The 22,788-nt window shown below is 33.6% G+C and overlaps 1 protein-coding gene across 3 annotated transcripts in view; it reads left to right on the forward strand.

The window, feature by feature from the left end:
- Positions 1 to 7,974, forward strand: part of LOC119832013 (angiogenic factor with G patch and FHA domains 1-like) — a 27,947-nt gene extending 19,973 nt beyond the window's left edge. For all 3 annotated transcript variants that reach the window (XM_038355599.1, XM_038355597.1, XM_038355598.1), the window contains one exon: positions 7,322 to 7,974. In XM_038355599.1, the coding sequence (XP_038211527.1) occupies positions 7,322 to 7,489 (168 nt within the window). In that variant the 3' untranslated portion in view covers positions 7,490 to 7,974. The remainder of the gene's footprint in view (positions 1 to 7,321) is intronic.
- The last annotated feature ends 14,814 nt before the right edge of the window (positions 7,975 to 22,788 follow it).

A 22,788-nucleotide genomic window follows, 5' to 3' on the forward strand; every position in this document is an offset into this window, starting at 1 on the left:
TTTTTTCTATAGTTTGAGAAAAATTCACAATTTGCGGTAAAAATGCAGGTGGGCCGATTTTTTTGACGACCAGTGTAGATAGATAGGTTATATAAATTACTAGCTGCACCCGGCAAACGCTGTTCTGCCTTACTCTTATCATTTAAGGGTATGAAAAATAGATGTTGGCCGATTCTCATAGATACCGGATAAGCACGAAAATTTCATCAAAATCGGTCAAGCCGTTTCAGAGGCGTATGGCAACGAATACTGTGACACGAGAATTTTATATATTAGATTTTAAAATGTTGTCTACAAAGTACATATCTCTAAAAGTCAAGTAAGCAAGCCAATTATTTCTAATCATTTGATTGGGAATAATTGGTTTGCAAGACAAATTTTCCTTGATTTTTTCACGCATCCATCTCGTATCGTTTCCGCTCGCGGCGCCATAGTGGAAAATTGGCGTCGCGAAGTAGTTTTTTGCGATATATTTTTAAGGAGGAAAATATTTACGGACAAAATGAACTAGAGAAAATTTCCAACACTTACTACATATATAAACACTTAATTTCAAAACTCAGAAAAGTGAAAATAGCACAGTTTTTGCTTATAACTATTTCATAACATTTAGGTATACCTTATCTATTGACAACCATACGTGATACGTAGCTTAAACGCTTTCATATTTTCACCAAGATTATTCAAGTAGATTTTCGTCGTATTGTCTTTCTATGTAACTATGTAACCCAATAAATTTTTAATATGTATCTTATCATGATTGCTAGCTTTACGTCTGGTTGTATAAAAAAGAAAATCAATTTTACTACAAGCGTCGCGTCAGTGCAATCAAAGCGCGAGCTTAGCATGTCGGTCATTCGAACTTCGAAGTGTGTTAGAGGAATACAGAGACACATGCATTTTAGTATTTTGTTATGAAATAAGCTACATTCCTTTTATAAAATACTAACTGTACATAACTGTGGCTTCGCCCGCGTGGTCGGAGGATATTCTCATGGGAATGAGATGTTTTACTGCGGTCACATGTAGCCTATATGATATATCTCTATAAGCCTCCTAATTATCTTCGCTTTTTCAATTATAATATTAATGAATAATTATAATTATCATTTGTTCAAATACCAGAAGCACAGAAATTATTACATGTGTTTGAGGTGGATTTTGCAAGTGGGGGAAAATATTCTTACTAGCTATATACTTCTGTACGCGGATTCGCTAGCTTGTATTTAACGTCTTTAGATATATGTCACTACTTCATATTTGTTTTAACCAAAAAAAAATCTGTCTTTTGCCAAGATTCCATGAAAATTTTATCAAAAAACATAAAAATAATCAAATATATGAAAATGAAATAAAAGATTTGAAACATTTTTGTTTATCGTTGAACGAGCGTGGTGGTTTTACCTTTTTAATTTGCATTATTGCAAAACAAATAATTTATTTTATTTTTCTTAGTAGAAATTTAAAAAAACACCAGTTTCAGCTTGTTTCACTGTGACTTATTTAACGTCCGCATTAATTCGTGGCTACTGCTCGTAGGGCGCCGTGCAACAGATTGACAATTTGTATGCAGATGCATAAACGCCACGCGATTCAAACTTAAATGTCACCTCCTCGCTGAATAGATTTGATTTTATTCACAACCACAGCCGTCGTATGCGTGAATTGTAAGCATTTTAAAGATAGCTACGTATAAAGACGTTATATTTATTTTTCATGTTATGTATATGCATATGTATTGGCATAGAATTCATCATTTACGGATTTAATGTCTGATAATTAATTATTGTAACGCTTCTTGTATTTGAGGTACATTGAAAGTAGTATAATAATGTTTTTGCCTATTTTTGTTTTATAGTTTTAAATAATCATATTTAGATAGGGATTGGAAATTCAGATTTAAGTGACGGCTTGTCACTTAAATCTGAATTTACGTAATGATATATCGATCGTTTAATGTGCGGGTGCGGGTCGAGCATTCTTCGGCACAATTTGGACCAGCTCGCATCGTAGTACCATAACATAGTAGTTAACATAGTAGTTGCCTTCGTAAATGTTCATGGGCAGTTGGGGTTGCTTACTATCACACGAGCCACCACCTCACTTGCTCGCTATAATATAAAATGACTAATCGTTGTTTCTAAACAGAAGTAAAGACTGATTTATTAAGGAGATCTAGGCACATGGTGGGGATCCCCAAGTAGGTAGTAAATAGAGTCATAAATAAAATACAGAGAGTATAGAAGAAAATCATAGCAACCCATACATAGCTTATTTTCAGCTTTCAAATTGATGTTGAAGAGGTGCATATTATTATAATTATTTAATATTATTTCTAACACAGCAATGACATCGAGAATTGAAAACATACACTATTTACAATTTTAATGACTATGTATAATGTGACTATGTAAATATAAAATATGTGTGTAAGTACACTTTCATAAATGAGTAGTTTTATTGAATTAACTACGTGGACAGTATGGAAAGGAGAGGATGTAATTTCTTCAAATAAATATGCTAATAAGACAAGTAATATCTAGATGTAATGGGTAAAGTTATCATTAAATACCCGTTTTAAATCTTGTTTGTAATATAAACTTATAATGTTATTATTTATCTCATAAGGATTAATTTGGAGAATTTTTAGGATTTTGAGTTAATAAATATTGTAAAATATACATTAATTTAAGAATATCATGTCTATCAAAGGATAATTGGGTATTTTTTGCGATTACTAAAATAGTGTGCAGTATGTATGACGGTGGCAATATTGAACAACTTTGTAAAATTTATTTTAATTAAATTGTAGATGAAAAGGATTTTAAGAACAGTATGTAATTCTCTTTTTCCAATTTTGTAAATGTTAAATTGACGAACAAAAATATTCGCGGATGTGTTCAAAATAAATAGTAAATGTTATTCATACTCAGAAACGATTATTTCGAAGGCGATCGTGCCTACATGGGACAGGCCATTTTTGAAATCTTATTAGTCATGAATTCCTATGAGTCGGTCACGAAACCGCCGCATGGTAATTTGTCGCAATTATATTTGTATTTCTGAGTATTTATGAAAACTGTGTCCAATTCATTACTAAGATAATTGTTGGAAAGCCTCCGAAGTATTCCATTAAAAGGTGTATTTAAATGTCTACTTCGCCGGTTTGGCGCCTATGGCTCTTAGCAGAGATTTTAATCGTTCATGGAAGTTATACGAGGGTTTACTATTACCAAAAAATAGCATTACCAATAATTAAAAATTAATCGTAAATTATGTTGATGAGCGTAAAACTTGGGAATGGATGGAACATTTTGATTTTTTTAAACATTTTTATTAGAGAGAATAACAGACAGACAGACAGGTAAAGCCGGGGCGGAACGCTATTATGGTTAGGGTGAACGTTTAATGGTCTCTCAAATGTTAATAAGAGCAGTGCTTAAAGTCTGGTTATTATGACTTATAACTAGGTCGATATTAAAAAATGTATAAATTGCCTTAACACAGTACGTCCTCTTTTTATATGTAAACTTATAATTGCGGTTTTTGTCGCGAGCGATGCATCCGCTATCTAAACTGCATCACGCCTTACGTAGCGCCTGCGCAGCCATTCGTTCGCCGCGCAAGTAATAACCATAATGGCAAAGCCCAAAACAATAAACGCCGTAAAATGTTTGTTTTATGTCCCCTTTTTGTTCTAATGCGAACGTAAAATGAAGCGATAACTTTAAGCACCATTAAACATAACTCGTACGTAGAATAGGTCGAACGGAAAGAAATTCTCTTTATGTTTTAGAGTGAGTGAATTTTTTGGTTTTTGCTGACAAATACTTGATGCGCGATCGAGGAAATGTTGAGAATGACCTTTTGATTTTTTAATTATACCAAGAATGAAAAAAACTATTAAATTATAAACAGTACACAGTGTATACAAGATATCCTATCTATCTAAATAAATATGTTGTTAAATTGTTGTGTGCTCCTTTCAGCAATATCTCTAGCTGGCTGATAAACTACGTACGATATGCTTACACGGCTTAATAGCTGGTTATTTCCCTCGTGCATTTTATTATTAAATATAATAGTGCAATTTGTATGTATGGCGGTCTTGTATGCACATTCTGCATCTACGGAGAAATCGCATCAAACGAGCGCCATCAACGACCGTATTCGTAATTTGTATAGAAACGAATATCGTGTCGCGGTAATTTATCTTTACCGAGCGAGCCGAGATCTCAATCATGTTACAATAAACTCATATTGAGTTAATAACTGTGTACCTACAGTCTGGTTCGCGAGGGTTCTTGCTTCTTGCTTTTGTATGGTGGATATGCTCTTAGGAATATCAGAAAATTTAATATCAACAGTTGCAAATGTTTAGTTTTTGCAGCTTTCTTACAGCTATGATGTGAAGTTTTATAGATTTTTATTAGTGTAAAAGCCAAAACATATTATGTGGTTATAATCGGCATTTGCATGTCTCGATTTATAAATTCTCGTAATATATAATCTACTATATAAAAATAAGTCGGGTTTTCCTTCCTGACGCTATAACTCTAGAACGCACGAACCGATTTCCACGGTTTTGCATTCGTTGGAAAGGTCTTGGGCGTCGTGAGGTTTATAGCAAAGAAAATTCCGGAAAAATTTCAACAGAAAAGCGGGAAAAACGAAGCCATCTGGTGGCGAAACGGAGTTCGCCGAGTTTGCTAGTAGTGTCTAAATTTAGAGGTCTGAATTTATAAGATTTCATATTACCTATCAATCAGTAAGCACGTACTATTTTTTGTTTAAATAGTTTTATTTGCAATTGTTCAATACCACCTCTGTTTAGAACATATTAAATTCCGTTTTTGATCCGTTAAAGGTTTTCATACCGTCTTAACATTCAACGTCGGTGTTCATATAAACAAAATGTAGGTATCATTTTAGCGACTATCGAAATAAACAACACGAATGGTTCTCATTTATTCACCGTTCATGATCATTTATTAAAAGATGCAATTAAAAACAATTTTTACGATGTGTACGACGGCGAAGATCACTGCTTTAGGGTGCCGTGTTTGGAACTTTTTATCGCTGTATTTTACGTATTTTATACAAGAATCTCGGTGTAGTGTTACAGAATATTATGAATAGGTAGTCACGTTGAGATAAATATTTCAAATGGTAGCGTATATCGTCATTAGTGATATTCTTGGTGATAAATGTTGTGTAGTTCCGCTTAAGTAGGGTCGGGTCAGAGATTTATTATAAAGATAATAAATACCTGGTATAAAAATAATTATATAATATGTTAAAATTAATATGTGATAAGGTTATTTTTATATACTGTTTACGGATCTATTTCTATATTATTTAAAGATAGATTTTTATAATTTTCCACGCCAATAACACATACAAACTTAGTATTCATATCAGCAAAATAAGCATTAAATTAGGATTAAGTTCTGTCAAATATATAAAGTACCTATTTGCTCCATACACGTGGTGACGTCGACTAGGTGGCATTGGATACGCCATTTATGGTGTTGTTTTGATCTACTACATTGACCCCATGGATCACCATAGCACGACACGAATGGGACAGGAAATCTGGACTTCCGTCCGTCTAGAACGTTCGTAAAACCGACTAGACAATGAACTCTTAATAACAATGCGGCTGTCCGTCTGTCGTTGTATGTAATTGATGCGTACGTACCTCTTATGGTCTGGTGGTTTCTGCAGTTTTTACTCGAGTCATGATATGGCAAACATTTGCAATGTTACGTTCGTCCCGTTTCATGATTCATGCCTAGTCGCGTCTCAGGCGTTTGCTCTTCAGCTATGGTAAAACGGATTATTTTTTTTTCATCGAACGCTAAAATATCTGCTATATCTTAGCGACAATGACACTGAGATGACAACAGTCGCTCACAAACAGTGAACTGAAATTGATTAATTAAGAAATCGTGTCTAACATGATACTCGCAGATTTGTGCATACCAAGATTGCCATTAAATAAGAATTGAAATGAATTTGTTTTGTCACGTGGCGTGACGAACTTTAAATGTGAAGTTTTTATGCTTATACGCCTTAATGCCTTAATACGCGTATGTGATTTAATGTGTTTTTAGCAAATTTATAAACTCTTATAACCGTTTTAATATACCTATAACTTAATGAAATTTACATAATTAAAATCATAAAGTTCTCAATAATATTATACATTAAAAACGAGTTCACTGAAGTTTGAATAACAATCACTAGGCATCTGTTTCATTTATTATTCTTATTTAGAATACTAGAAACTTTCTAGTAAAAACTGTCTGGCCATTCTCAAGTTCATCAGAACTAATATATCATGCCTGTATGAATATTGACAGCATAGGAATATAAAATTTAAACCCGTCTCTGGCTTCAGCTCGTTTAACCAAATTAATGGGACGTTTTCATTTTCTCTTTAATGGGGATAGCAAAAGCGACACGCTTATAAAATAGGTTAACGATTTTCGATACTAAGGAATGACATTCGGCGTTCCGCTGTATGAAACTGGTCACGGTCCAACGAGGGTTATCCTTACATCTATGGTTTTTGCTAAAAATAGATAAATAATTTAACTGTTACTTGCTCGAGTTAGTGTTTGTAGAACAGGTCCAGTAGTCGTTAATTCTTCTGTTCGACTGCTGATGCGTGAAGTTCGATAATTTTATGCTAACGACGTATAAATTAACTGAAATAATTATCTCATGAACTGTGTGGATCGAATTATAGGTGAGCTGCATAGTTTATCCTGCTTGGATAAGCGATATAAATTTTATTTAATAGCTGTAGCATTTTACACCCTTATAGTTTTGATATAGGATTATTTGCGAAATAGACCGTAAAACCATTTTTTTTTTCTGTAACCTTTTGTTAATGTACGTTTTTGTTAGTGATTTGTGTGTGTAAGTGGTGTTTCGTTAATATTTTATTATATTGTTGATTCTGAAACCACAATAAAATATCGTAAAGAATATAACATAAATGTAGGTTGAGTATGAATACTCAATTCAATGATACTTTTTAAAATTAAAAAATTCATCAATTAAATTATTACAGTGCAACATATTTATTCTGTGGTAAAACTTTGCGATTCATATCCTTATGTTTTTGAATATTGAAAGATACTGAACATTTTCTGTTTAAAACTACGCCAGAACAAAGTGCTAACCATATATTTAAAAACGAATACATATTTAATTGAGTGTTTAAAGAAAACATTAAATGTCAGTGGCCGATTCATACTAAGTATTACTCAGTATATTATTTCGCGTATAAATAATTCAATTTCTTCTACAGATACCACTCGTCAGCAACGAAGGCAAGTCGGGTCTTGGTACTGCGCCGATGCCCGAAGCACCGATAGGATCCCTTGGGTCTGCAACATTGAGACTCGCCACTCGAACTAAAATGTTGCAACCGCCAGCGAAAGCGTTTCAGAACGAGCCTGATGAAGATTCTGAATAGAAGTCTTATATAATAATGTATATATAATATATTGACGTTGGCCAAGTGCGGGTTGTCAGACGGTAGTCGATAGAGTCGCCGAAGATGAAATTGTACATACCGGATTCCTAATTATTTGAAACAGTGGTGATCTGTATTATGCGCAGAAGAATTGAAAAATCTATGAAGTTCCTGTCTGCGTCTGGTCTCGAACCTCCGTTTTTTTTAAGTCCAAGCTCCTCACCGCTGAGCCACCACGGCATTTTTTGTTAATATTTACTTCCGGGAAATGGATTACGTATAACTCAATGTTGGAAATAATTAAGAGTGCAACGCACTTATATTTTTTTTTACATTGTTTTAAGAAAGTCGTTTTTGCATGAAACAGAACGGTTAATATTTTATAATTTTTGCGTTGGAAATTAATGTATATAAATATTTTAAGCTCTTAAGATATGTATCTTTAAAGACCTTTTGTTTAAATAAAATTGTAAATAGTAATAAAATGTGTACAGTTTTTATTTTTTCTAATTCCCTTTTATATAAAATACGTTATCATGCTTACTGATATAACTATTTTAATAACCCAGTATATTGGTGCAAGACTGGACATACATTAGAAGTTATAATAAAATATATATTCTTTTTATACATATGTCTGAAGTTTAAGAAGTTTTTCTACGGAGACAACACTTAGTCAAATACATAAATCAGATGATCCACAGCGACTGAAATATTTACCTGTGGTTTAGATGGTATAAAATGTACAACTTTCTTATACATATGAAAATGGAATGGTGGAGTGGATGACAAAGAGAATCTTTATTTTTATCCATACCTTACATTGACATAGCATGTGGCTTGAATTCTTGAACCAAAGAACTTAAAACTATGGACACTAGCCGTCTAAACTATGCCGAGCCTATATATCTTAGACGACAGTATCTTCCCTCTATGTATTTAATATAAGAATTAAAAGATTCACTTTACACATTTCGAACAATTGTATGTTAATTGTATGAAAAAATTCACACTATGATCCCAAAGAACAGGGTTGTGACAAATGTTGAATTTAATCTGATTAAAAACATAAATTTCGCAACCCTGAATTTTTTATCTCACGAATTAATTATGGGTATACTCATAGGGAAAGTCCACGACTATCTAGCATAACCTGTATCAGAACTATCATTTTCCATTTTGACACACAAGAAACTTTACTAAGAAATTCATTACAATCTCACTTTCCACTTGTTCTACGAATGGAGGATGTGACGACTCTATTGCGTATAAAATGCCTTTTTAATTAAACGTATAGAATATACTTACATGCAGTGATTCTCCTGGAATTTGTGTACATAAAATCTTTTTACAATATTCAAATTAAAAATTAAAATGTATAACTATGAGGGACAGACAGAGAAAGCGGCTTTGTTTTATACTATAAACGAAGTCGCTTTATCTGTCTGTCCCATCGTCCTTATGTATGCTTAAATCTTTAAAACTACTTAAGGAAATTTGATTGGTTTTTTTTTATAGATAGATTGATGCAAGCAGCAAGAGGAAGATGTATGTAGAAAAAACCATCTATTAAACTACTGAATATAACATGTGCGAAGCCGCGGGCAAAATATAGTGTAATTACGTTTCTATGTCGAAGACTAACAAATTATCAACAGTTCTAGAAAAAAATAATTGAGACTGTATCCACTTTTCGCTATAAATGAATTTTTAGTTCTGTATTATAGAACCTCTTATATTATTATTAAATTCTTGATTATCAATATTTTATCTTTATGAGAAATTGTTTTTAATACCTATTAACTTATTTAATCAGCTTCATCAATTTATTATCTTTCCGCCGACGGCTGTGCGGGCCTAAAAAGAAAAGATAGTCCCAGAATTTTTCACACATTGTTACCGCTCTCCCGGGATTTCCAATCGATTCAGTCAGTGGTCTCCGATTATATCTGTATGAAATTTCGTCCAGATCGGTCCAGTAGTTCTTGCGATTAACGCAATCAAGCAAACAAAATTCATTATATTATTAACCCGACGTTTCGAACACTACAGCGAGCGTGGTCACGTGGAGACAGTCCCCCGTGTCTCCCCGTGATAATATAATGAATAAATCGCGTTTAAAATCCGTTAAAAAGTTTTTAATTTCAAAATGTAAAATAATACTCGTGTAATATCATACACAAGAAAATAATAGATACGTTGTTAATCCGCTATCCATCTCTCACATAAATACACATACTCCTACTACGCTACCTACTAAATATTCTATCTCCATACCTCACGATATAAATCCTCACGTAAGTATTCGAGAATTTCTATCTGTAAGCCCTGAAGTACCTGATGGTGGTTTTGCGTGGTATTGTGTACCTACTGTGAATCAGTGATAGTGGCCAGTGTACTGGGTGATTAGTCGAACGTAGAGTACCTTGATTGCTACCGGACACGCTTTGAATTCATGCAATGCATTTCCACTCAGACAGAAAATTATTGGCATACATGTTACATACAATTTAGACTAGGGTTCGAAGTAATTAATCTGTAATTAGGCTTAACATGGTAAAGCGTAAAAACGGTAAAATGTTAAGCTGTACGTTCCTTTAGTTAAGGATATATTTCCTTATTAAAACAGTGCATTTTTAATATAAAAATATTATAGGTAGCTACCATAAAATTATGATCTTTTATAGTTTAATTGCGACAAGATAAAAATCTACGGGTCCACTCTATTCATTTGAAAACTGGTATAATTATTATTAATCAACATTGTCTCCAAAGTGTGATTAAATTGAATTGCACCAAGCTCAACGCCATGATTTCTGGAACTTTCAAGCAATAAATATTCTTTTCCATTAGTTTTTAATATCACTAATATATAAATTAATAGTACAATAGCAATGGAGACTTGGAGAGTATAAATCATCCCACAATGGTAAAAGAATAGCGTTGCTATACACGAAGTCGAAGATCCGTAATTATTTTTAACCAATGAAACATTTAAAAATTATTCCGTAATAAGCTTCGGGTCATAAATGTACTTTAATTTCAATGTCGCAAGAATAAATTGAGCAATTTATAATTCAATAAATGTTATCTCGAATGTTATCTATTTAATTGAACAGCAAAACAAACACGAAACAATGTATCGCAGAATATAATTACGTTTATAATTAATACGTGCGTTTTCGAAATTTTTTTCAGCGGAGAAAGTTCAGGGTGACCTGCGGCAGGTGGCGCCGCGGTCATTAGTTATGCGTCGACAACTACGCTGTCTGAACCGTTTCCTGTGCACCCCGCGCCCGCCCCCTCGCCACCCCTTACACCTGTAATTAACTCGACCTCTGGTATTAAATTCACCCAGAGAGCTCTAATTGTATAGACTACTTACTAGGTATTACAATTTAATTTTTAACGACTTGCCAGGATAAGCTCAAACCAATTAATTATGCAATATTTGCAAGTTTTTTTGCAATTGCAAAAGATCATAATAATAAATATACTTGAAAAAAAAACCTAAAAAATACACACATTTTAATGATTGAATCAACGAATTGTCTAATTGTTCTTATACAGTGTATAGAATATACGCATGGAAATTCTTTATTTTTATATCTATATAAAACGTCGCGATCCTAATCAGAATAAAGTCACTGATAAATGTACAGAGTTTAAATGAGTCGGTTACATTCAAACACAAGTGAAGCTAATAAGAGCGTGTTTACACCAAAGATTGATTATGTTTTTCCTGAACTTGCTCTAAGAAACCATAACATTACGTAAAGATACAATGATAAATTTCGTCAAAAGCCCAGACATTGCACTGAAACTAAATGCCAATAAAAACATCCGCATGCAAAACATGTTTATCGTCTAGTTACGCGATGTCTATCGGGGCTCATTCATAAGTGTTTATTTCGCAGAAAAGTTTGTAGAGTATGAACTAAACATTTCAGTTCGAAAATAGGCTTCCCCGACTAAACAAACTAAATTTAGATGATAAAAACATTAACCAGTCTACTACGTAACCTTAGTTTGAATTATTGCAAAGACCTGTATAGTATTACCATTAGCATAAAATTTTTATAACCTACAAAGGAAATTCGGAAACGATTTCATTAAGTAGTTTCAATTATTAAATAATAATAATATCGAATAAAATATTGTATTTCAATTCGCTATAGCGCGAATTTTGAAAATTGTATTAATTAATCTATGTCTATGATCTAAAGGCACGTTCCTGTCTATGGTACTCTGAATTCGCTGTTCGTTAAACGCAACAGATGCCTTCAGCCTTGAAGGGCGTATCACCGACAACGTTACGTATCCTTTGGGCTTACCTGATTTGTTAACCTGTCTATCATTAATTCAACTGCAACAATGTAACGACGACAGACGTACATGACAGAAAATTCTACGTGTGTAGAGTTAAATATATACAGTTAATGCTTTCGTGTACAATCTCATTTTTAGGTGCAATTAATTTTTTTCAAGCAAAAAGTTTTAAGTGTCAGTTTTTATTATATCTAAAATACATTATTTGACACTGGCAAATAGTTCAGACTTATTGCGATAAATATTCTAATAAAAAAATACATTATAATGAGGACATATATACAATATAACAAACAAAAGAGGCTAAAAGGGTCTTAAGGATATATCAACCTGTATGTTAAAAAAAAGATATAATTGCAAAAAGGTATAAAATTATAAATGTACTGTTTAGGAATGATCGAATTTTTCTACGCTTCAAAATTTTTCAATATCGTAATTTATTAAATTGAGACGTTTACAATAACTAGTATAGTACTATATTATCTGTGCAATATCAAAAGATAAGACAAATTTAAAATACTTAACATTACAACAGGATAGAGAAGTAAATAAATCTTGATTAATTCAATCATTTGTATCAATGTTTCAAGGCATCGAGTGGCTTGTGCAAGATTTGTCAAGCAAGACATTCCGTCTGGACGGACCACAACAGGTGCACGCGAAGGTCGCAGTTGGCAGACGCCGTAACCGCGCGCGGTGACCTTCAAATTGATACCCTGCACTTTTTCAACCGCTATTGCACGCCGGTGAAAGTTTATAATGGGAACTTTACTTGATATTTTTATACTTTTTTGCGAGGAAAGCCGATGCCTGACGCGCCGACCTTCGAATTTGATACATCCGCGAAAATTTTAAAGAATTTTGCACGAATTTAAGCAGAAATTCGTTTTTTGTCTCCTCGTATTAGATTACGTTACGTAAGCGATCATTATCTACATTTGACTTACATTGTAAAAACATTTTAATCATAACATTAGTATTGATTCGAAATGTAGATGCGTATTTACCGTAGATTATTTTAAAATATAATTTAGATGATCACCATACACGGACAGTTTAAATAATTTTGAGCGTTTTTCGCAATTGAACGTGGTTAAAGTATAAGGCGTTGGTCAAATTTACTTTTAGCTGCAAAATATTTTTTTACCAAATGATATCAATGTAAAGTGGTTCTAAATATCGCTATTATATATAGTTTCCTAATCAAACAGAAACGAAATATGAAAATTTTGTTTCTATTTATGTGGTAAACCCCCAAATGCATCAGTCGAAACCACTGTCAGGGTACAAAAATCAGCCAAAACTGTTTTTAACTGACGAATGGGTCAAAACCACTTTTTTCTGATTATTAGCAGGCAAAAGTGGTTTTAACCGGTTATCAGCTTATGACTTACATGTTATACGTAATAAAATAAAATATCTGTAAACAATGATATATATTATTTATTTTAATGAAAATAGCATTTTCATGAACAAATATGATTTATATGATTTAGTCTGTGTGAGTAGCCGTTTACAGGAACACAGGAATAAATGTAGAATGTAGAATATGATTCGAAAAACAATTATGATCACAAAATATTCTAAATATTATAGAATTTTTGTAAAACCTATTATCAGCCAGATTATTAATATAACTGTGGCTTTTCTCAAGACTCAAGACAGCCACATTTAACATAAGGCTAATGAATGATATATTAACAGTATGTTAATTTTTAGATAATAATGTAAAATACGATAAGTGCGTGTTTCGGTTACGCGTGAAGCGTGAAGCTGGTGAATGGTCTAAGAGCCCGCGTCGGTCAGGCTTTCCTTAAATCATGTTTGTACTCACTAATACAGATGAGAAGAAGTAAGAGCAATCCCGGGTTATGAAAGTTGTGGTCGTGGCCTTGGAAAACATCAATAACTGTACCCTTCTTATAGGTTTTTGTTGATTTTAATTTTTTAATTAAATTTACAAAACTCTTTAATGTTATTTATTAAATGCTTAGATTGTTGATTTAGTGTATGAAATATGAATTGACGTATAATTGTACTGAGTTAAGATTTTTAAAACTTTATCAATTCCCTATATAGATAGATAATGTAGGTAAAGTTGGATAAACTGTCATCGTTTATTATTTGAAGTAGGTCTGGCCATCGCGGACTCTTGCTCGTCGCTCTGTCGTAACAATATTATTTTTCAAGCAAGACGTGAATCAAATAGTTCTTGACATCATGCTTTAAATATTTAATTAACTTGAGTGTTCATGTAGATACTGCATGTTACAGGTTAGTTTATGGAATTGTTAATTACTGTTTCGTCATATATGGAAGGTTTATTTAGACAAACATAACTCATTTGTGCAATACATAGGTTTATAGTTTTTCAGGTGTTGGTTCATTGGCTGAGCCTAGCGACTTTATCAATTTTATACTTAAAAGTATAAATGTGTTATGTATGTATAAAAGCAATGGTGGCTCAGTGGTGAGAACCTCGGACTTCAAAATCGATAAGTCGGGTTTCGAGACCGGGCGAGCGCGTAGGAAATAAATTGATTTTTCAATTTATCTGCGCGCGTAGATCACCACTGCCTAAAACGGTGCAGGAAAAACATCGTGAGGAAACCGATTATGGCCTGAACCCTCATAGGAGGCCTGTGTCCCAGCAGTGGGACCATATAAGGGCTGATGATGATAAATGTGTTGAATTTTGTTTTCATATTAGCTCCAAAATCAATAAAAATCAATAATAAAACAAGCACATTGGGCTTCAATTTATCTATAAACGTTTGAGAAGTGAGTATTTTATGAAAAGCATAACATTTGAAGCTGTTTGTTCTTTTTCAAATATAAAAAAAATTGTTTATCTTTGAACCGTTTAAACGATTTTCCATATTCTCATTAGGTACCTATTTAATAACTTTCAACAAGTTTTGGATATCACATATCATTAGGTATTGTGCGCTATAAAGCCTTAAAAACCATCCGGCCATTATAGGATATCCAATAAATTAGGTACATGACAGGTCCATTAGATAAATCAATTTGCTATTGTCTTCGTCGGAGGTGAGTATGTAGGCAATCAAACATTCGCAGGGCTACGTACAAAGCGATCCATCCTTGCCCTGGATGTCAGAAAATTCTCACGCCGTTCTAGATACGGCGTTGCATTTTCGACCTTGGCAGAGTCGTCTCGAGCACGGCCGTTGACCGATTCGGTCGTGTGCTATGATTACGAATCAGTACACTATGTAAGTGGGCAAATTGAAAAGTCGTAAATCATTCAATTTCGTTGTCTAACATAACAATTACCGTGTGTCGCGATGACGCATTTTGATGAGTGTGGTTTCAAGTTTTTATTTTATATGATACATTTTAAAGAGCGGTCTTTTTATAATTCACTTTTTTTCATATAAGTATCGGGTAAACGGCCGTAGTTTTATTACTGGAAAGCAGATGTTCATTTCAATGAGCGTAAAATAATAAATTGTTATTATTACTTATTGTATTATTTTTTATTTATCCATAGTCCGCACTAATAATATAACAAAATATTCACGCATTGCGCAATAAGAATAACAATTAGTGTTACATAACACGTACAAGTTAAGTGCGGCTATTTTCTTCTCTTGCGCCGCAGTTGCGTGATCAGTAATCAAGCTGTCACATCTCGCTCGCTTCGTGGATCCGCGGACCACGTATGATCCTATGCGGCTAGACGTGCACTTAGCATGTTCGCCCGGCCGAAACGTGATCTCGCAGTGGACCGTCTAGTGTCTAGACACCGGAGGCCGTCTGTCTGGCCTAGCCACACTCCGATGGCCCATACAAAGCCACCAATTATCAAGCCAGTAGCACACAAGAACAATTGCGCGCAATGAATACCGGCGCGCCTGCACGCAGCGCCGCGCCGCGTCCCACGACAGCGCTAACGTGTGCTATAACTAATTCCTCTCGAGAATAATTATAGCAAAAAGCTTTTTTTTTTCACAACACCAATGACCCGAACGAGGAAATTTACAATTCTAATTGCGGAATATATTCTATATACGGAATAAGTAAATAAAGTGATCACTCGCTCGCCGGTACGGTAGCACTTTTTTTATCTAATAAAAATTCCACGACTGGTTTCTAAACGGCTACCGCGCTACGCTCCGCTATTTAATATTGTTGAAATTAGACGTTCGCCGTGTAAACAAACGGGCAGACGTGGTGTAATCAATCGAGATGTTCAGAAAAACACGCAGACGGAGAGGCGGCATAAAAACTAGTACAGACGCGGATGTTGCTTCTATGTAAAAAAAAGTAGTCGCAACCTCTCTTAGCCTGCCTATGAACGGCCCTTGGCTGGATCAATGCATCACTAGGCAATTCAATGAGATATCTATCGCGCTATTTGTAGCATCGAGAGGAAATGACTGGTGATATAAACAAGTGTAAAAATAAAGTACGATCTACTATGAATTATTTATATCTACCAATGTTACTTCTGATGTATAGATGACCATTTCTAAATAAATGCATATTCCTTGAAATTTTCTTCATTTGCCGTCTCAGAGTTATTTACAGCAAATTAATAACTGTATAATGCTTAAAAGTAAAGATTATTTCACCATTATACAAAGACGTAATGACGTCTAGAAATAAGGACTCCAGCAGTTTTTTTTATATTATATCAATAGACAAATATGACTATAGCATGTCATTCGAATGATTAATATTGTATTTCTTCTGTGGAATGTTCACAAAACAGCGTAGAATTTAATCTCGACATTTATGAAATCTAAATGATTTAACAAAACATGACGAAATGTATGATTTTTTTTTTAATTTAACAAAAGTGAACTAAAAGTGCCAGTCCCTGGGAATTTGATATGTGCATGACGCGTTATTAACGTAATTACATTTCCTTTGACAAATTGAAAGCAAATAGGAAAAGTAAAAAATATAATGCGATATAAAGTATTGTCTGCTACCGGGCTAGCTGAAATAATGAATACATTGTATCTATGTTGTTTGCAGTCTTGTTAAGTGATATACTTTTAGTATATTCCCGTTTTGTTTTCCTCAATTCCAAGTCCGTTCTTTCTTTCCTTATCCCTTACTCCTTTAAAGCGGGCAGCGAATGTTCATGGACGAGGTGATTGTTGTGATACCATCAGGTGAACCACCAGTTCAGTTGCCCGCTATGACATAAACAAATTACTGTAGAAGCTATAGAACCGTCTTTTTAATTATGATTTTAAAGTATATGATTATTTTTTATAGCTGAATAATATTATGATAATTTGTTAGTACTCATATTCTTAAGAACATAGGACTATATAAGGCTAGTCTTAGTAAATGGACACTCGTTCTTTTTAACCGACGATCCCAAAAACGAATGATGTTCTGAATTCGACGTTATTTTTTGATAATATTTCTCGATAACTCCGTGTGCTTTCAAATATATCCTTATTATATTTGATACGAAAATGTTGTCACCTGGTACCATTTTTGAGCTTTTTTACTGGCATGGTAACTCTCTCATTAAAGATTTCGGTGACATTACTTGTAGTTAAGAAGTTCATATAATTAAAAAAGGAAAATGAAACAACACATTCCCATAGTCTGGACGTCGTTTGCTCGGCTTTAATTATACGACTCGTATTAGTAAATGCCCCATGTAAACTAGCTTGTAATGTTTAATTACATGTAGTTATGTCAAGAACGGATGTAGAGCCATTTGAAAGTATTTGCAAGAAAGAAAGTTTTAACACAAACATAAATATTTCATTGGCCTTGTAGCGCAATAAAAAAGATAATAATGTGTTTTTTTTAATACTATATTAAAATATAAATATAGATTACAAGTATATGGCCCGTATGAGAAACAAATAGATCGTTCTAGAATCATACAATCCTATAGCTTATATATTTTTATTAGATGATATTCTATATTCAAATCATTATTATTAAGCTATGTAGATATACCGAGATTCACTAATGTTAATGTCGGCTGTTTGCATCATATAACATGATAATATTTTCATGGTATTAGCAATAATATTGGCTCAACTAATTTATATAGCTGATGAAGTAATATTTTCATTAAAACATCGCCTTTATCAACATTTTACCAACGTTGCGTACGACGGTGATTCTCAACCGTTGCTTAAATTTTTTAAAAAGTAAGACGAATTAAACAATAACACCTACAAAAGCCAAATGGACAATATTAATAAACCTTTCTAAAAATAATGTTACAAAATATAAGATAAGTGATGACAGCTTTACACAATACTAAGATTTTTTATTGCCAATCGTAAAATCCATTTTATGGCGAATAATTAAAAACATTTTTTCATTAAACAATGAATTACATTCGAGTGCTAGAATTACCCGCGGATCTATAAAACGATTTTTTTAAACAATTTCCGGCGGTCGTTGATGGGTTTTTATTGGATTGTAAATACATCTCTGACCGGAAATAGCGTTTTAATAGTTTCTTTAGCGCGTCACATCGCTCCAACAACATTGCATTTAGCGATTATTTATTCCTTTACAACTGATAACACATCCGTGATTGGGTGCATCTATAGATGTCTAAAATGGCTGTATCAGTGTTGACAGTGGACGATTGCTGCTTTATTGAGCGAGTAAAATACTTAAGATTCTGTACCCAAAGAGTAAAACGACGAAGTCGAAGATGTTCGTTGTACATCTGTCTGTATGTCTCTCTGTCTGTCACAAGGCTGTATCTCATGAACCGTGATAGTAAGACAATTGAAATTTTTAGAGATTATGTATTTCTCATGCCAAGTAATAAAAATTAATGAGTGACCTATTTTTTTTCAGTTGTTCATTAGCTTATTATATCGATTTTGAATGTTGCTTCTATAAAGAATTGTGAAAATACACACATGCCTACTGTGAATTCTAATTAGCTATATATACCCTTTATATTAATAGGAGATTTAGTAATACGTAAGACTAAAACTATATTTTATGAAATAAAGATTATTGACGTAAAGAAACCAACTGTTTTTCTACATGGTCACACAACCATTCATCCTTATTAGGTATATTGATTAGAGCGGTTTCACAGAAACGTTCTTCCTTAGTTTGACTAATTTAAATAAACATATCCAAACGAATACATTTTTCACAAAACCATATATGTAAAACAAATGACCACACCAGGTCGACGAGGACGCGCGAATACGACAAAGTCACAAAAGTATATGCATCATCACGGTTATTAAATGCACAATGTAACAAAATGACTATTGAAATTGTTTTGTTTGTCAGCCTTCAGCTGTAGATCGTGTCTGGGACTAGGTTACATATATATGTTGAATGTATGTTATATTTTTGTATGGGAGTCGAGCACGCTTCGACACGATATGGACTAGATAGCAGCGGGAGGGTACCACACCTTCATAGATGAGCGTGAAATAGTGGCTTGCTATTGTGATTCGTTCGGTAAGTGAGGATGTGGCCAGAAGCTAAAAAGGAGAAGAAGAAGGGTAAGGAAAAGGACACACCTTTTCATTATTCATCGATCCTTTCTTTATCCCTTATCCAGAAAAGTGGTCAATCTCATTCTTCTTCTTCTCAGCCTTTAGTGAACAATTACTGCTGGCTCACCTCATTGCACGAGCATATATCGCCTGCAAATGTTAATGGGCCATACTGTTCGATTTACATCAGGTAACTCTGCACAACAAAAATTACCTGTCCGCCCCGATTCCGCTCGCAAATGGAGATAAATTCAACAAATCAAGAATCCTAAATATCCGTTCCGCAGTCGAGTTGGATACCTGTTTGTTTCCTTTTCCTCACCCTTCCATTCTTTTATTCCCGCCAACAAAACTTTCCTTAGTCTGTACCTTTTAAAATTGTGGAAGCTATTTGCAAAGGCCTTATCTCAGCAAATGTATATAGGCATGTTAAGGTATAGATATAGAAAAAAGGGACGCAACCAGGAAGTGTCACATCCCCTCGCCTCTAGGAGCACTTGGACCGGTTTTGTTTCTCTTCAATAGTTGTGATATTATCAGAGTTGGAGATAGAATAATGTTTATTTTATTTTTAGTTCAACAAATTTAACATTCTGGATAATTAAACAATATTATAAGAATTCGTATAGTACGATCTTGAGGCGGGATTTGAACCGGCGTTTATTATCGAATCGATTAAAATATTTTTCATAGCCTGCATTGCTGCATTTTGGGTATAGTTATACATAAGGGCTAATATTTTTGCAAACATATTCATATCTCCTCAAAACATACCCCTTTCCAATATAAAAAAACAATCTCAGCTAACGACTTCATAGAACCTCAAAATTACGTTCAAAAAATATATTTTCAGAGAAATCAAAACAACCGTCCGTTCAAGGAACGAAATGGACAAAGGGGAAATTTTGTAAATAAGATCAATTGGTAGGTTGGAGACGGCGCGTTTCCACGATCCTCGCGTTCGCGGAAATTGGGACAATACATCGTGTATTGTCGACGATTTCATTCATTGTGCGCTGAGAGCTGGAGAACGTTTATTAATTAATGAATAATTAGAAAGAATTAATGAGGAAAAACAGTTCAAAACTAGAACAGTTCTTTGGCAGCATAACTATGATATATAATGTAAAAATTATATGATTTTAAAATAATTGAAGAGTTTTTGCCTTTTCTTCTATGTAGAAACTGTTTTCTGAGCTATATTTCTGTTTTTTCTACAGGACGTCTCATTGAATCAATAAATGTTTAAGTTTTGAAATATTTTTTTTTTAATTGATACTGATTTGTAATTAATAAATATAATTTTATATTAATTTAACAAGCCTTGTATATCATTATTTCTATTCTTATTTTGCATGATGATATTGTTACGGCTCTTGAATATCTATATATGACATCTTATCAATTAAAATTGAAAAAATAAAATCGTAACATAAAATTTTTTAACCATCTCCTATACAAAAGCGTACACGTGTAAAGTGTAAGCTTTCATAGAAATAAAATTTTATGTCCTTATTAAAGGCGTTTGAAAAGCTCTTTCACGGTCTGTAATCTAATACAGTTTTGTCTAGCCGGCGTGTTTAGGGAAAGCCTTGATAAAAGACCCGTAACTATCGAGAGAATTTGTAAGGTAATGTAATATGAGAAGTAAAATTATATTTAATGGAATTTCTTAGTTGGAAATTGTAATATAAAACAGTTATAAATATTCATCAAATGCACAATGTTATCGAATTTCGATGTCTTTAAAAGGATCTTTGTGCTTTTTAAATATTTCACTGAAATTTTACCATTAACAATACAACATTATCACTATAAATTATGTATTGCAAAAAATAGAAACTAATATTATGAAATAATCAATTATTAAATGAAGGCCTTTACAATAGATTACGAGAACAAGATTTATAAAAGTTTAATTTTTAGTTTTATAGCATTGAAATGCTTTATAAATGAGAAATTTTGAAAGAATAGAAAAAAATTGACCACGAGGCAGGATTCGAACCTGCGTTTCTTGCCTAACCGTAGCAACGCCTAGCCTCTCGGCCACCCGTGAAGAACCGTGCAAGAAACACAGGTTCGAATCCTGCCTGCCGAGGGGGTCGCGGACGAATTCCAACAAGCACCCGTGGCCCCTTCACTTATGTGGCTCGACGGAACACAGTGGGGTTTTAGTCGGTAGGAATCCGACATAACCCACGACCTCTTCCCCGGGGGCCGTGGGTATCTATGCAAGATTTCCCCACTATAAAAAAAAAAAAAAAGGTTCGAATCCTGCCTCGTGGTCAAATTTTTTCTATTCTTTCAAAATTTCTCATTTATAAAAGTTGTTTATTTTGGACTTATAACTATGTATTTCGGAACGCGCTAAACCCGAAGTTACGCGATTTGCTATAAAACGTGTCCAAAATTTGATAGAAATTTAGCGAAAAAGGACTGATTTAATGAAATCGACGATAGGCGTGTTAATTTATAATTTGTAGCTAAATTATAATCTTTATTGAACACCAATATCTTTTGACTCTTTCTAAGACCGACATAACATCTAAAATAGCAGGTGAATATACGTACTTCAGTGTCCAAATATATTCTTTTATGATATGAAATAAGGCAGGTTTGTAAAATAACCTATTGCCTAACTTAATATAAGGCAATGTACAAACTATAAAAGGCCTGAAGTACCTACCAAATAAATAATGAGAGCTATGCTAAATTAGTAACAATATATCGTATCTTTTTGTATGATAAGTTTCATATAACTCCAGAATGTTTTTTGCAACAATACCCTCAATTACGTCTAAAATAAGCAGACTTTACTTAGGTTATGAGGTAATAAATAAACACTCAACGACATCGCCGGTAAAAGGGAATTTCTAATCAGGTATATTTATAGACTTGAGAGTTACAACAATTAAAAAAACATTTTCTTACAATAGGACGACTGTTAAAATTAATCTATATAAATAATGTGTAGATAGCATAGACAATATATATATTCTTATGTCATAGTCGGCAATGGAGCTGGTGTGTCGCTTGATGGTAAGCTGCCATCGTCTATCAACATAAATAATATGTTATGTGATATATCCAGTGGCGTAGCTATCATAGGGCCAGGTGGTGCAGTGCACCAGGGCCCCGGAGCTCAGGGGGCCCTCTAACCTCAGCTTTGAAAGAGGGGAGGAGGGCCTGATTCTTTCCCTATGCACCAGGGCCCATGTCCTCCTAGCTACGCCACTGGATATATCCTGGATTTGATTTTGGCAGCGGTACAAATCATTGCGGTTTGAATGATGATTTCTATCTGTAAAGAACTTTGCCACATTTTTTCTCTAGCTTTTTTCAAGAAGATATAAACGTATGGGACGAGGTGTTACAATAACATTGTCTTCGAAATCCCCGCGAAAGAACACGTTTGACAAGTTTTCCACTAGAACAACACAAGTTCGCTTACCCTATAATTTCCTCCGCATACAACTCTCATTA

This window comes from Zerene cesonia, chromosome 14 (genome assembly GCF_012273895.1).
Source record: "Zerene cesonia ecotype Mississippi chromosome 14, Zerene_cesonia_1.1, whole genome shotgun sequence".
Lineage (NCBI taxonomy): Eukaryota > Metazoa > Arthropoda > Insecta > Lepidoptera > Pieridae > Zerene > Zerene cesonia.